At 42.8% G+C, this 13,702-nt stretch overlaps 1 protein-coding gene across 1 annotated transcript in view; it reads right to left on the bottom strand.

Annotated features, from left to right (window-relative positions):
* ZNF704 (zinc finger protein 704) overlaps positions 1 to 13,702 on the bottom strand; it is a 166,527-nt gene that overhangs the window by 24,224 nt on the left and 128,601 nt on the right. Inside the window, exon 4 of the mRNA XM_008572809.1 lies at positions 13,551 to 13,699. Coding sequence (XP_008571031.1) covers positions 13,551 to 13,699 — 149 coding nt within the window. The remainder of the gene's footprint in view (positions 1 to 13,550; positions 13,700 to 13,702) is intronic.

Genomic DNA, 13,702 nt, shown 5'->3' with positions numbered 1-13,702 from the left:
GAGGTTGCTCTTAAGAAACTGAAATTCTAGTGGGGAGAAACAAATTGTAATACATGATGATCGTTTCTGATATGGTTTGTGGCCTCTAGAAGGTGACTTTTGAGCTGAGAGCTGAAGGCTGGAGAAGGAGCCAGCCATGCCAAGAGCTAGAGTTTTCCAGGCAGAATGAAGAGTTAAATGCAAAAGCCTGGGATGGGAAAGAGCTGGGCATATTAGAGTGAAATGAGAAAGGGAGGGATCTGTCTGACATAAGGTGGAGAGGCAGACAGGTCATGCAGGGCTTTGTAGATGAAGGTAAGGAATTTGGATTTTATTCTAAAGTAAAAGAGAAGTTACCAAAGAGGAAAGTGACACTATATGATTTAGGTTTTTTTTTTTTCTTTTTTGTCTTTTTTACTGACTGGCAACGGGATCGCAACCCTCGGTGTCGCACCCGTACTGGGGACCGGCAATGGGATCGCAACCCTCGGTGTTGCATCCGCACCTCGCTCAGCCAGTGAGCGGGAACCAGTCTCCACATGGGTTCCAAACCCCTGGCGGGAGTGCCACCGTGCTCCCAAGCGGCGCACCCATTGGGCCGGCCCGATTTAGGTTTTTTAAAAAATATTACTCTGTTTTGGGGGAGAGAGCAAATTAAAGTCACCAGTGTGGATGCTACTGCAGGTTAGAGAAGAGGGTGGCGTGGAAGGTTTGGGCAGTGAGCATGGTGAAAAGTAGACGTATTTAAGGTACACTTTGGAGGCAGATCCAACAGTACTTGCTGTTGGGTTGAATATGAGGAATGATAAAAGGAATGGTACTAAAGATGAACACTGGGTGAATTGTAGTTCTGTTTAGGATATGTTAATTTGGAGATACCTATTATATATATGAAAAGGAGGTGGCAAGTAGGACAATGGATAGATGAACCTGAACCTCAGGGAAAGACAGTGCTAGAGACAGAAATTTGGAGTCAGGAGCTGAAGGAGCATTTAGACCTTGGGTCTGGATGAGTCCAATAGGGAAAAATGCAGCTAGAGATGATATGAAGGCCCAGGACACTGCAGCATCCAATATTTCCTGTTGGAAATTGAGAAGGAGCGTGTGAGAGAGGAGAAGCCAGGACAGTGTGGTCTTTTAAGCACAAACAGAAGAGGTTCTTTCAGGAAGGAAGATGTGACCCACCGTGCTGAACAAGGACTGTGAAGTTTCCCTTGGATTCGGCATATGGAGGCTGCTGGTGGCCCAGACAAGAGCAGGTTTCATAGAGTGGTGGGAATGGAAGTCAGATTGGCAAGGACTGGAGAATAAGTGGGATTTAAGGAAATGGAGAGAGGAAGTGTCAACTTTTTCAAGAAATTTTGCTGATCTATGAGCAGTTGAGGAGGGGTTTGTGAAGATCAGTGATACTAACGCAAGTTTTTATGCTGATGGGAATGACTGCAAAGACAAGGAGAAACTGAGGTGCAGTGGAGACATGGGAGTAGCCGGGGGGGGGGGGGTTCTCAGAAGGTGAGAGGAGATAGGCGTGCACATCTGCAGCACAGGTGAGGGGCTGCCTTGGATGAGACAGGACAGTTCTCCACTGGGGAAGGAGGGAGTCACGTGGCGGGTGTAGATGTGATTAGTTTGCCTACTTGGTGCAGGAGGAAAAAAGGCATTCCTGTGTCAATGCTTCTAATTTTTCAGTGAGGTAGGAAGGGAGGTCAAAGCTGAGGGCAAAGAGCGGGGGCTGTGTGTGAGGTTTGAGACGACCAGAGAAGGGTGAACTGGTTTTGTCGGAGAGTGGGAAAGGAACTGGCAAGGCTTATAGTACTGTTTCCGTGTTCATGCTGGGAAACAAGATTCCAAAACGTTACTACTGGACTTATCCAATCACTTGGTGGTTCTTTTTTTTTTTTTTTTTTCTTTTTTCCGTGTCCGGCAATGGATCGCAACCCTCAGTGTCGCCCCCGTACCGGACCGGGACCGGCAATGGGATCGCAACCCTCGGTGTTGCCCCTGCGCCTCGCTCAGCCAGTGAGCGGGAACCGGTCTGTATGTGGGATCCGAACCCTCGGCGGGAGCGCTGCCGCGCTTCCCAAGCGGCGCACTAGCGCAGTGCGCCACCGGGCCGGCCCACTTGGTGGTTCTTACCAATTAGTCAGTTAGATGAAAGCTTTCATCATTAATATGAATTTAAGAGTATTACACAACAAATAAAGCCAAATCCTTTCTATATCATAGAGATTTTTTTCCCAAGACCTCAAATTCCTGGTTGTTTTAGAAAATGACAATCACAGTGGTATTTCTGTGCCATAACAAGTATTATTGGTAAGATTGCTGGTCCTCATCCTTGAAATAATATGTCTAGCATTTATTTTATTTTTTTAAAAGTAAGTAGTAAAACTTGGTCCTGATTATAGAAAAATAAATGTCACTGGTATAACTCCTTTCCTTACTTATCATTCATTAGTTCAAGTAGATGACATAAAGGTATCAAACCCCCGAAATACAAGCAAGCCGACCAATACCACAAATCCCTTGTAATAAGGACCTACCACCTGCAATTGTTCAACCCCTCCTCAATTACACATACATCTCCTTGGGGTCCCTGCTAAAGCCTCCAAACAAACCTGTTGCCCAAAGACAGTTAGGTAATGGATATGGAAAAATTTGATGCACTTTGCCTCCTCTTTCCTTTTTTTCATTTGCTAGGTATTCACGAGGCATATTGGGGACAGACTAAGCAGTTTTTAGCAGGTAGGCTCTTTGAGAGCAGGGACCCTGAGTTTTTGCCTGGTGCTCTATCCCAGTGCCTAACGCTGTGTCTGGCTCAATAAGTACTTGTTGTGTTCAGTCTTGGGAAAATTGTATTCTGGGGCCTGCAGAGATGAGCCACAGTTGAGACATCTTAATTTATTTAAGCATTTTGTGAAATTCACTTCTATGTTCAAAGAATGTTTGTCAAAAAGATTATTGTTCTGTGAATTTGAGATCTCCCAGAACAATTAATACTTTGCAAATCTTACCTGGTTGTAAATTAACTTCTCAGGGGAAGTCCATGGTGATGTGCTGTATGGTGAGGACTGAGTTACAGGTGGTTTTTTCTTTACTCTTTGTAGCATGCTTCCTTCTTACCTCATACACCCTGCACTGCTAGCTACTTGAGGAAAGTCTAAGTTCACAAGAAGAAAATGGAAAACCTGCTGCAGGAAAAATGTCTAATTTATAATGATTTGGGTCATTAGCATAAGTGATTGGAAGGATTTTATGCAGCACTATATTCTAGAGGTATAGAGAAAGCACCTTTTGCATGGCAGGTGCAAACATGGACTCAGAAACAAAATTACAAATAGTGGAAAGACCATAAACTGCTTTTGAGGAGGGGGCATTCCCAAAACCCCTTCACAGAGGGGAAGCTCTGCTTTCTCCTCCACCTCTTCCTTTTGACATTCCTTTTGAATAATCCATCTTACATTTATTGTCTCACTTCATCCCAACTGGTCAGAGCTCTGCCTTCATAATGTACACATGGGCCTTCTTTACATTCTATACATTGGGGACAAAACAGATTAAAAGCTTCAGAATGCCTATAACCTTGACCCAGTTCAACTTTTAGAGATCTATACTAAGAAAATAAATTAAAATGTCTGATAAATATATGTATAAAGATATTTATCACACTAATTTTTAGACTCAGGAAAAATGAGAAAAAACCCAAGGTTCACAAAGGGGCATTGTTTAAATTAATTCCATGTAACTGAATATTAAGCAATCTTAACAATGAAGTTGTAAGAAAAGCTGCTTTGAAGTGAAAAGAAAAGTTTCCGGGCTAAGAAGGGAATTGCTAATACCTCCATTTGACAAGTCCACACCATGCACCCTGCTCAGAGCCCCAGGAGGTTGACCTTCATGCACTCTGGGTCTACTGCCCTCTTGCCCATAGGGTTCTGGTTGGATTTGGCCAGTGGGAGGCACTGACTGGAGGGTGGGAGGCAGGAGAGACTACACCATGCACCCTGCTCAGAGCCCCAGGAGGTTGACCTTCATGCACTCTGGGTCTACTGCCCCCTTGCCCATAGGGTTCTGGTTGGATTTGGCCAGTGGGAGGCACTGACTGGAGGGTGGGAGGCAGGAGAGACTGGAAGACAGGAGCGTATAGATTCCTCCTGGCTCCCTTTCTGCCTGGCCACAGGTGGGCAGTGGCTGTATTTCTCCTCCAAAAGCTACCACTTCTGTTGGGTGACCTCTTCTACAGCTGTATTTCTGGCACCTCTCTCTACCTGCCTCTTCAGGCTGAGGGCTGTAATGGCCTTCCCTGGTTGTTAGCCCCTGGGGTACTGCACCATCCCCTACTGACTTCCCCTAACCCTGTCTACTCCTTTGTAAAGGGTCTCTTTGTGAAACTCTTCTCAAGTACTCTTGTGAGCCACCTGCTCCCTGCCAGGTCTTTGATTGATACAGGGGAAAAGCAGGTGATAAAAGATGGTAAGTAACATCTTTTTGGGAGAAGGAATAGGTAATGTAAATAAAAATTTATCACTGCAGGTGGAAACATTGGGGGAGGAGTATCTTATTTTTTATGTTAATTTCCAAATTTAAAAATTATTGTAATTTTTAATTTTAAAAAGTTATTTCTAGGGCCAGCCCGTGGCTCACTTGGGAGAGCGTGGTGCTGACAACACCAAGTCAAGGGTCAAGATCCCATTACCGGTCATCTTTTTTTTTTTAAAAAAAGTTATTTCTTTAAAAGTCTTGACTTTAATAGAAGGTATAGAATAGAAGTATACTAGCAGGATTATCTCAACTGTAATGAAATCAAGTGGCTTCTCTCTACATGGGCCAAGGATGTTCTTGCCCCAAAGCATGAGGCCACTTAATTGGTAGTTTAGTACTTTTCAAAGTTCCCTAACTACATCCAGTTTAGACAAATTTTTTATCTGCAAACAGACTACTTGCTGTTACATTAAAGGAAAGAAAGACTTGGGAGAAGATGATGCAAACATGCTGGATAAACAGCGCCTGGACTGCCGCATGGGTCCAAGTTCGCCCAAGGAAGCCAAACCAAGCCAGCTGCTGGCAGAGTCGTGGTGGCCACATCTGACCAGGCCGGTCTGTGCTCCCAACCTGCTTCCCTTCATGGCTCTGACAGACATTCACAAAGCTGCGGTGCCTGCAATCACACTGAGCTACAGCCACAAATCCACCCCCAGTGGAAAGCACTTCTGCTGAACACCAAAGCCAATGTCAGCAAAGACTTCAAGCCTAACAGAACGGTCATCTTGGTATAAAGCAGCTGAGGGGACACAGGAAGGGCAGAGCAAGGCCACCATTGATTGGGAACCACTGTGTGCCTGGCCCTGTGCTAGGGACTTCCGTGCATGGACTGTATTTAACACTCACAACATTCCCAGGAGGGGCTGAAGCCCTGGACAGGCACAGGCAGACTCCTGGAATCTCACAAATGCCCAAGCTGAGCAGCTACCAGGAAAGTCTGTTAAATCACTCAATTTTGGTGCTCTGGGTTATGATGGTTGGCCAGAACTTTCTAGAGATTCTTCACTTTTGCAGCAGCTTCCAAGCTATCTCTGAGACCAACTGTTTTGAGGCTATCAGCTGAGATCTAAAACTTCTCTGATCTTCTCTCTACTTGCCCTTTCAATTGCAAGCCGTGGTCCTGGTCGTAAATTGTTTCACACTTGAAATGTTTGCAGTAGCTTCTACTGTCCTGATAGAACCCAGACTGATACACAGGACTGACACGATGACCACTGAAGGTCACCTTCTTTACAAGAGCAGAAACACATGTCTAGGGATAAATCCAATTAAAGCTATATTCCAGAAGGTACCTGAACGTGATGACTTCACCACACAGCAGCCTGGGGTTAATATCATAGGTATGTTTTTTTGATGTGACGATTGCTCTGTGTGTGTGTGTGTGTGTGTGTGTGTGTGTGTGTGTGTGTGTGTGTGTGTGTAGGGGTGGGAGAGAGGACCAGGGTATATGAGGGACGGAGAGGGTCCAGTTACTCTGCACAGGTGACTTTGCTGCATTCTACAAACTTCCACAGCCTGTCTCATGGAAACCCATACCCCTTCTCAGAGGCTCTCATGGCTCTTTCAGGGTCATGAGGTCCAATCAGACCCTCAGCAGTTGCCAAAAGACTGATAAGCAAATTAAAAAATTAGTAACTACTTAGAAGCTGGTAGGGGTTCCAATTCTTTCTCAGTTGGGAAAGCAGCCTTCTTCAGGTCACCTCACCTTTTGGGGCTTTATTTCTTTATTTGTAAAATGAGAAGACTGAATGAAATTAATGGTTTTGGATTTTCAAGGTGTGTGAAGTTAATGCAAAGTAATTGGTGAATTCAAATGTATACCCAGCATAGATTAAACATCTCACACATATATGCACTGCTTATAGATGCTGTGATAAGTAAAAAAAAAATAAAAAAAAATAAAAAAGATTTTTGTAAATGAAATAACACAGAATGCATTCTTTTGTGCCTGGCTTCTTTCCCTCAGCATAATGTTTTTAAGATTCATTCATAGTTTTGTGTATCAGTGGTTTGTCTCCTTTTATTGTGGTATAGTGTTCCGTTGTATGATTATACCATAATTTATTTATTCATTTACCTGTTGATGGACATTTGGATTGTTTCCAGTTTGGGGTGATGATGAATAAAGCTTCTATAAACATTTGTCTCCAAGTCTTTTTGTGGACATGTGTTTTCTTATCTCAAAGGTAAAGACATACCTAAGAGTGGAATTGCTGGGTCACATGGTAAGTATATATATTTAACTTTGTAAAAAACTGCCAAACTGTTTTACAAAGTGAATGTATCATTTTACATTTCTACTGGTAATGCTGCCAACACTTGGTATTTTGTATACCAAAAATGCATACTGTATGCTTCCATCTACTTGAAGTTCTACAACAGGCAACACTAATTTCTGGTGATGAAAGTCAGACCAGTGGTTGCCTGTCGGGGCTGGGGGCTGCATTTGATTGCAGAGGCGCAGCAGGAGTGCTGGCCTTGATCAGAGTGTGGTTACTCAGGTAGAGACATTAGTCCAAACTCATGGAAATGTACAATTAAAATGGTTTCATTTTATTGTGTAAAAATCATACCAAAATAAACTGATTTAAAATGATTTCTATAACAACAATGAAAGGATTCCTGAATTGATAGAAACCCTAGTCATTCTACATTTTCTCAATCAATGGATTTTAAAAGTACATCTCATCTTTGGGGACACCTGTATATTTCTAAACATGATCGAGTGGTCCTCCAACTTGGAAAGGTTGAGACTGGGCTAGATGATTTCTGAAGTCCTTCGAATTCCAATGCCCTGGATACTATATACTGTGTGGTGGGTTATTCTAAGACCCTGTCATTAAGTTGCCTAGATTTGACTCTCCTTTCCCCTTGATCCTCTCTATGAGGCCGATGAGCTCCCTTGCTCTGGCTGATGATACTGTGTTACTACCGTGAAATCCCTGCAGTTGACCCGGAGCTGCTTTTCTGAGCACCGCCCTCCCCAGCAGTTCTAGCAGATGGGTCTATTTCTGGAGCAGCAGTTCTTCTTGCAGGAGGCACCCTCTGCTCAAAATTAGGGGGTTAGGAATTAAGTCAGTGGAGAGACTGGCAACAAGCTTATTTGTGAAGGCTTTATGGTTTTGTTTTCTTTTTGGAGCACTCATTCATGATTTAAAGTGATTCATTGCTTTTTAGTTCTGAAAGATTAAAAACACAGAGTGGGGCAAATGACTAACTCATTGTTTACTATTGTACAACTATTACTGAAGCAACGTATGTTAATGCAGCACTTTCTCTGCCTTGAAATTCTCCCTAACACACAAGTAAAACTATTCTTGGTCAAGATGACAGTGAAATCAATGAAAAGGGTGAAGGCTGGAATTTAGTAATTGCCTTTAAGGTGCTGCTAATACTCTGAAATGCGGAGTCCTGAGTATGGTTTCTTTGTATGCCTCCAACTTCTGCCACTGTCATTGCCACCCTCACCCAGTACATTGTGGGGGTGCCTCTCAGAGCAACCCCAAATGGGAACAAGGTGGCTGAGGGGCCCAGAGTGGTCCTGAGCTGCAGTGCCACTGACACCGAGGGGGAGTCAGGATGGAGGATGGCAGTGAGCACCCCTTTCTTCCCACACCCAGGCTTCTCAAATTTCCCAGTGAGTTGTCAAACGGGTAAAAAGGAAAGCATGGTGTTAACAGCTAACATTATTGCTCTTCACATGTCCTCTCATAAAATCCTCAAAACAGCTACATCAATACTGTGCCACCACCATCCACGTTTTACAGATGAGGAAACGGAGGCTGAGAGAGGCCAAGGGACTCGCTTAAGGTCACATAATCACTGGAACCAGCATGCCGATTTTGGAATGCACAGAATCTGGAATCTAACAGAATCAGGAACCTGGCATGGAAAAGGGTACATAGCTAATTATAAGCACTTCTTGATTTTTTTAAGGGTCTTGTGGAATCGATAGTTAACTCTTGGCTTTCCGTAAAATTCCTTTTCTCCCACAGATTCCCAGAGTGGCCATATCTAGGGTTGCTGCATCACCTTGTGGTCATGATTGGAAGTGCACCTCACCAGAGTCCCAAAGTCCTGGCTCACACAACTGGGACTTTCTCTGAGCCCACAAGTTCTGTCAGTCCATCTGAAATCCCAGGGGAAAAATTTTATTAGACTAGACTTGACCAAGTTAGTTGGCTGACCTCCAGATCAGGGAGAGGAAAGCTTTTCATTTCCATTCTCGCTTTCCCACCAACCTGGGCTGCAGGTCCTCTTAAGAGCAATGAATGCTTCTGTAGGAGGTCAACTCTGCAGCAGACAGCCTGGAGTTCCTCTCTCTGCTCTCAACTTCACTCTGAACCTTCTGCACCCTGCTTCCACCCTGCCACGTAATGTTGACTGTAGCTGTGTCTGATTATTTTCTCTCCACGTTATTCTCCTTGGTAGGCAGATGGAAATGTGGATTCTTTGAAAAAATTTGCCTCAAGAGTTTCCTCTTTGCAATTTGAGCTAAGCTGGTCTTATCTGTACCACATTATAAGCTATACAACTTTGGACAATTCACATAACCTCAATGAGCCTCTTCTGCAAAATGGGGATAAGAATATGCCAATGATTTTGGTGGTGATGAAATGATATGCTGCATTTAAAAGCATTTGGTGATGGGAATATAAATTAGGACAGCCATTATTGAAAACAGAAAAAAGTTTCTCAAAAAACTCCAAATAGAACTAACAATACGATTCAGCAATCCATCTACTGGGTATATATCCAAAGAAAAGTAAGTCAACATGTTCAAGGGATACCTGCATTCCCATGTTTATCACAGCTCTATTCACAGTAGCCAAGATTTGGAACCAACCTAAATGTCTGTCAACGAATGACTGGATAAAGAAAATGTGGTATCTATACAGGAATACTTCTCGGCCATAAAAAAAGAATGAAATCCTGCCATTTGCAGCAACATAGATGAGCTTGGAGAAAATTATGTTAAGTGAAATAAGCCAGGGACAGAAAGAGAAATATTGCATGTTCTCACTCATATGTGGAAGCTAAAAAAGTTGATCACATAGAAGCAGAGAGTAAAACAGCGGTTACTAGAGACTGGTAAAAGGAGGCGGAGAGGGCCCTGGGGAGAGTGGTCAATGGAAACAAAATTGTAACAAGATAGGAAGAATAAGGTCTAGCCTCCTACAGACTGTGGAAAGGCTAGTCAACAACAAATTACTGTATACCTTCAAGTAGCTAGTAGAAAGGATTTAAAGTGTCTCAGTACAAAAATGTGACGAATGTTTGAGGTAATGAATATGCTAATTACCCTGATATGATCAATGCACACTGTATAAATGTACCCAAATATCACATTGTACTCTTTAAACATATACAATTATCAGGGGTCAATTAAGAGAAAGAAAAAGAAAAAAATTTTCAGAATCAGAGTAGATTAGAGGTTACCAGAAGCTGCGGGAAGGAATAATGGGAAGTTATTGCTCAAAGGGTACAGAGTTCATGTTCAGGACGATGGAAATGTTCTGGAAGATAGAGGTGATGGTCACACAGCACTGTGAATGTAATTAATTCCATGGAATTGTATGCTTAAAAATGCTTAAAACGGCAAACCTTATGTTATATATATTTTACCACAGTAATATAAGTAAAAGTATTTGGTAAACTGTAGCTAAATATGCAAATGAAGTGATGATTATCAAATATTTCTTCCTCTCTAGTGATAGTAAGAGATAATGCCTTGTCTATGCAATGCACGTCGCTCTCTCATCTTCTTACATAAGCTGAACATGGATCTCCGTAACAGGTGAGAGTGTCTGTGTGGGTGGCAGGTGGGAGAAGAGGTAAGACAGCTTCCATAATGATGAGGAAGATCAGGATCACTGCTTCATAGTCAGATATAAGGAGTGCTCATTCTCCCTGAGCATAGAGGCCCTAAAATGTCTATGAAAGTGTTGCCACATTCCAGTACGTATGATCACATTGAACCTACATGACTGACCTGACAGAAGAGCGATAATGCCTGCTCTACAGATGGAGAAGCTGCTGATCAGACAGGTTCATGATGTCCCTAGGTTCTCAGGACGGCAGAGTTGAGTTTAGAATATGGATCTTTTGATTTCCGTTAAGGGTACCTTAATTTACCACGTGTCATACTATTTCTTTATAACATAGAACAGGGGCTCCTGAAATTTTTTGACGATGAGCTGTGGTTAAAAAATACATTTTGCACATTTAAGTATACAATCGGAGCAAAAACATCAAGAAACCATAGTCACCCTTACTATGTAGTCACTCTGTTCTGTCCTATGAATAAAAGAGTACTGTTCACAACTCATTAAATAGATTTACAACCCACTAGCATGGGGCTTGCAGTTTGGAAAAGACTGATCTAGAAGGTTCCCAAACAATCCCCGTAGGACACGTGGTCATCACAATGGCCCATGGTTTCAAATGGATATTACAAATCAAAGGGAATGGAGAAGAAAATAGGAACTCAGAAAGTTCTACCAACTAGAACATATTGTCTGGTTTAAGCAAATTAATGTAACTCAGAAATCTTTTGAAACAATTTTTTAAAAACTCTAAAATAACTGTATTGCAGTTACTGTGTTCTACCACATCATGAAGACAACATTTAATCGCTCATAATTATTATTGTCTCTTTACACGTCAATCTCCATTCACCCAACTTTCAACACCTGAAGGAAGGGGCTATGTCTCATTCTCAGGGCACTAAGCATTTTGCCTGATGGGTGCTCAACAAATATTGGTTCACTTAATAAATAAAAAAATGAATAGCAACAATCCCACTTTCCTGTTATTTTCTCTATTCAAAGTATCTTTAGGGCCGGCCCGGTGGCGCACTGGAGAGTGCACTGCTTGGGAGCGCGGCGGCGCTCCTGCTGAGGGTTCGGATCTCATGTGGAGACTGGTTCCCGCACACTGGCTGAGCACAGTGCGGGCGCAACACCGAGGGTTGCAATCCCGTTGCCGGTCCCCGGTACGGGCGCGACACCGAGGGTTGTGATCCCGTTACCGGTCAGTAAAAAAAGACAAAAAGGAAAAAAAAAAAAGTAGCTTTAAGTTCAAAAGGCCAGGGCAACAACTTGGTCTATATAAGACCCATGGGTTAAAAATGGGTGGCTCTGAGCTCCATTCTATTTGTATCACTCTGGGGAAATCCAGAATCTGAGTAGAGGGAGAGGTCATATAGAAAGAAGGATAAACACGGTTCTTATTCATTCATTCATTCCTACTATCCAGCATCTTAGGGAGTAGGCTTGTAATAAATGCCACTTTGTAATGAAGCTTCTTTCCTTTTCATTTGGTGACTTGACTATCCCCTAATTTAGCTGAAGCCTACTGATCTTCAATACAAGTCTGACCAATGCAATCTAATTGTAAGAGTGAATTTTCAGCAGCTACATTAGAAATGTAAGGCTATGGGCTTTCAGCAATGCGCCTTAAAAGCATTGGGGGACCCCTGTGCTGTGAGTCTTTGCCACCACACTGGGCCATGCTTGATGAGAGTCAGTACTGCACACTCAGATAACCCCAAAGAGAAACTCTGTGTAGCCTGAAGCAACAAGACAAGATTGTAGGTCCACACTGCTGTCCTGCCTGCAGGTCCCCACTGATGTAAATACCAGCCTCTCTCCCCACCTGGTCAAGCCAAAACCTTTGTCCCTGGGGACCCACAGGATGCCATAACAACTTCAGCCCCCTGCAGGATGGACTTGTTTGAAACCACAACTCTGGTTGTGCCTCTGGGAACGACAGAAGACCACATTAATGTCCTCTTCTCTCAAAAGAAATTGACCCTTATTCACATGGATACACCCAGAGAGAGGGCCTGTAGCACCCCCACGGTTACATATGCTGAGTGACACTGAGAGATACAGGGAGGGAAGGTGTTGGATCAATGCCATCTCTTTGTTTTCCTCTTTGAAATGAATTGCGGGAGAGAAAAAAGATTGATTGGAGTCCTCAGGGCTTTGCTCTGAATTTTTGTTTGTGAATAGTCACTAATGATAAAGCTATCAATATGAAATATAAAAAAATAATACATAAAATAATAGTCTCATATTTACATGATTTAAAAAATAATGCTGCAATGTTTGCTAGATTTAGCGGTAGTATTGCTTTATTCTATGAAATAGAAATGCTTTTGAAAAACTGTGAGTGAACATAATAATTTAAATGTACCTGAAGAGAATGAAAACAGTATGAGCTATAGGTTTAGGCAGATCTGGGTTTGAGTGATAGCTCTGGCCCTTTCTAACTAACCTGTGTGACAGGGGCCAGTTAAATGTATTTTCTCCCCAATCTTCAGTTTCCTCATATCAAGATGGAAAAACAACTTACCGTACAGGACTGCTGTGAGAATTAAATAAAAGTGTAATCAGTTTATTAAATCAATCAATTAGATCTCCTTTTCAAAGAAGTACAAGGGTGCTTCAAAAAGTTCATGGAAAGATTTTATTATCTTTTGCTTCTACTTGTCCATAAACTTTTTGAAGTAATCTCGTATGTCATTTTTGGTCCATGTGCATGGACATATGTTCATATGTCCACTTTCATGTATATTTCACATCCAATTCATTGTGTAAGAATTAGACACAAAATCTTCTTCTCAACAACCCTTCAGGGCTGACTGAAGCAGAAAAGGAAAAGAGATATTAATTACATTTTACATAAAAAACCAAGTCCCAGGAAGAGAGTGAGTTAATTACCACACCAAGCCTGATGTCCCTTTTCCACCTTCCAAATACAGTATTCGAGCTCTCGGTTAGCAAGCTGTAACCAGAGGACGGGGCACGTGTACTGTGAGGGAACATGTCAATATTTTTGTCATTTTTAATTGTTTTAATCATGATACTTATTTTGAAAATTCGAAGAACATCACAGAGGAACGTAGCCTACTTGTCTGTTTATCAACAGGGGGTCACAGGAGCGTGAGAATCGCCACCCTTCCTAGGCTCAAAGTAGCCTTCAAAGGGGACGCACCTAAAAGCAGAAGACGGGGTCGACACACCCACCTTTCTCTTCCTGGGAATGGGCTCGTCGAAGAGCAGGTTGCCGGCCTCGGCCTCGTCGAAGCCGTCGTCCGGCTGCGCGGGGCTGCGGAAGGGCTTGAAGCTGTCGGCCGACAGCGGCGGCGACGGCGTGGATGGGTTGGACTGGTCGCTGG

The sequence above is a fragment of the Galeopterus variegatus genome, unplaced genomic scaffold (genome assembly GCF_000696425.1).
Source record: "Galeopterus variegatus unplaced genomic scaffold, G_variegatus-3.0.2 Scaffold838, whole genome shotgun sequence".
NCBI classification, from domain to species: domain Eukaryota; kingdom Metazoa; phylum Chordata; class Mammalia; order Dermoptera; family Cynocephalidae; genus Galeopterus; species Galeopterus variegatus.
This window is presented reverse-complemented; position numbering and strand designations above follow the sequence as displayed.